At 44.4% G+C, this 2,954-nt stretch overlaps 1 protein-coding gene across 1 annotated transcript in view; it reads left to right on the plus strand.

Annotated features, from left to right (window-relative positions):
* The window catches only part of MED18 (mediator complex subunit 18), a 4,251-nt gene extending 2,314 nt beyond the window's left edge, over positions 1 to 1,937 (plus strand). Inside the window, exon 2 of the mRNA XM_026866576.1 lies at positions 1,203 to 1,937. Within this exon, the coding sequence (XP_026722377.1) occupies positions 1,203 to 1,800 (598 nt within the window). The 3' untranslated portion in view covers positions 1,801 to 1,937. The remainder of the gene's footprint in view (positions 1 to 1,202) is intronic.
* Positions 1,938 to 2,954: the final 1,017 nt, after the last annotated feature.

Raw genomic sequence — 2,954 nt, forward strand, 5'->3', positions numbered from 1 at the left:
GTGACCCCCACCTCTAAATAAATTATAAAAATATTAGCACAAGCCAAACACCTGAAAATGAGAAATGGCATAAGAGTACTCTCCCAGGGCAGTAATAATTTGTTTCAGCCTCATACACCAGAGCTAGTTTGGTGTACAGCCATGCGGTTGAACTGGGGTGACTTCAGGGGCACAGCGCAATCCAGGAGGGACCTGACTGTTGCTGAAGCTGCAGCTGCACCCCAGATAGCTGCCACAGTGCTTATGCACTGTATGTCCTTCCCTGATCGCAGATAAGAGGCCTGTGTTGAAATAAAGGGAGAAAATGGTCAACAAAAGGTTTGGGTGATGGTTTAAAAGCTTCCTTACACTGCTAAGAGCAAAAAGTAGGTTTTCTCTTATGTACAGATCAGCTTTAGTCAATGTGGTCATAATGCAGCTAGAATGAAAGAATAGGTATTGAGAAAGATAGAGGTAAAAATGAGTAAAAAATGCACCTTAGTTTTGCACAAGGGATAGTTTCTGAGGTTCACTTCTTTCTGTGGTGATACAGATTACCTCTTCTGCCTAGCTGAGGTGCATGGGAGCATTAGTACAAATGGCTGAAAAAAAATTAGGATGTCTACTTTTCTGTTTTGAAATGCAAATTCTTTTAAATTCCCCAGCTGCAGCTACACCAATTACTTCTGCCCCATAATCCAAGGAGCTATGCAATAGTGCAATGCAGAAACACGTTATCCCAACCTGGGCAAACCTCCTGTAGGACTGGACAAAATAGGTGAGCAAAAGTGGTTCCCCTCCTGCCCCTGCCAACATCTCCAAATCCCCTCACCAGTCCACCAGTCGTTTAAAAGACAGCAATGACATAGTCCTGCAGCTGCTGAGCTGCTTGTCACCGTGAGCTTGGAGGCGTTATAGTGCACTGCCATACCTTAAAGGTATCTTAAATTCTGCAGTTGCAGAAGATGAGACACAGCACAGAAAGAACAGTTGGTCAGACAGATGGGGAGGTGGAAAGAAGCAGAAATGGAGGGTAAACATCTTATTCCCAGCCACCTACCTAAATTCTGTTCAACTTCCTTTAAAATCCTTCTTATACACCTGGCTGTATACATTCTTATACACATGGGAAATGGGGTGCCTGTGCGGGGTGTCAAGTGCACAGAGCAGAGCCATCCTGGCAGAGCTTCTGCAGGGAAAGCCCTGCTCAGCCGGGAGGGGAGGCGAGGGGAGGGGGTGACCGAGTCGCTGTCTCCGCCTGCCGCAGGGAGCGTTCTGGACCAGAGCCTGGAGAGCCTGCTGCACCGCCTGCGCGGCCTCTGCGACAACATGGAGCCGGAGACCTTTCTGGACCACGAGATGGTGTTCCTGCTGAAGGGGCAGCAGGCCAGCCCCTTCGTGCTACGGGCACGGCGGTCCATGGACAAAAGCGGGATGCCTTGGCATTTGCGCTACCTGGGTCAGCCAGAAATAGGTGACAAGAGCCGCCACGCGCTGGTGCGCAACTGCGTAGACATTGCTACTTCAGACAACCTGACGGACTTTCTGGTGGAGATGGGCTTCCGCATGGACCACGAGTTTGTGGCCAAAGGGCATGTGTTCCGCAAGGGCATCATGAAGATCGTGGTGTACAAGATCTTCCGCATCCTAATGCCAGGAAACACAGAGAGCATTGAGCCACTCTCCCTCTCCTACCTGGTGGAGCTCAGCGTGGTAGCACCAGCAGGACAGGACGTTGTTTCTGATGACATGAGAAACTTTGCTGAGCAACTGAAGCCTCTAGTGCACCTGGAAAAAATTGACCCCAAAAGGCTAATGTGATTGAAAAACCGGGCAGTTAACGCATTGGTTTCTGTTAGTGTTGCTGAAGAGGGTCTTTCTCTAAAATTCCTTTTGAGGGCAAGTCAAAACAGGGAGGGGGAAATAAAGGGCTACATGTCAGTGTTTTGTCAGTTGCAGTTACTGAGCGTTTTTTCTTTCAGCTGTGGATGTGAACGGAAGTGGACACTTTAATGCCATTCAGAACATCAGTAAACACTAATAGTGATAGTTTTCCTTCTCCTGTTGGGGAGATACCTATTAGAAAGCATATTGTCTAACAGTCCAAAATGTCAGACTTAATGGAATTCATCCTTCAGTGTACCCACATCCTGATGCTGCTTGCTTTTTTAAAGCACCATTTCTGTATCCTACCTAGTCATGATTTTTTTTTTTCAAGTAATGCATGAAGTTAATAGTCTTTAGTGCAAGAGGAATTTAACACAAGCATAAACCCAGGAATTGCACAGTATAAAAGAGCAACTGCACCCCTGTTTACAATAGAGAAGTAAAGTAGTAGAGAATGTAGCAGGAACAGCTAGGACACAATATACTTTATAGTGCAACTTTTTCTGTTTGTTCTGTTCATACAATTTATCAATAATAACAATTGCAAGAGGTTTTCAAATCTTTTAATGGTCTTCCATATTTTTTACTGAAGTTGGGTATGGCAGTCTTAGTTAATGAGAAAGCAGTAAATTACATGGGGTGTTTATTGCTAGACTTCTCACACCTGACAGCACTATGGAAAATTGACACATTAAACAGTTAAGATCATCATCAGCTGCTAATTGAACTAATGATTTTGTTTAGCACCTCTCTTGATAGTAGGATGGTTAGTTGCCCTCCCTATATTTCAGTGATATTTGAATTAGGTTTGAGAGTTTTCAAATACAGTTCAGATAAAAAAAGGTTGGGAAAAACAACAAAGATAAAGTGTATTTAAATTTCTCAAGTTCTTTACAGAAGGCACGCATTTTACCCATTACTAAACTGTATCAACCCCTGTCAGAGATGTTGCTACCCTTTAGCACCACACAACTCTTTATGTAAACAGATAAAGGCAAAGACTGCTGCCACAAAAAGCTTCCAAAAAAGCCTTTTAAATTAACAGCTGCATTTTCAACACCAGAGTTTGGACAAGATAAGCCATGAGA

The sequence above is a fragment of the Athene cunicularia genome, assembly GCF_003259725.1.
Source record: "Athene cunicularia isolate RWA chromosome Z unlocalized genomic scaffold, athCun1 chrZ_part3, whole genome shotgun sequence".
Taxonomy (NCBI): Eukaryota; Metazoa; Chordata; class Aves; order Strigiformes; family Strigidae; genus Athene; species Athene cunicularia.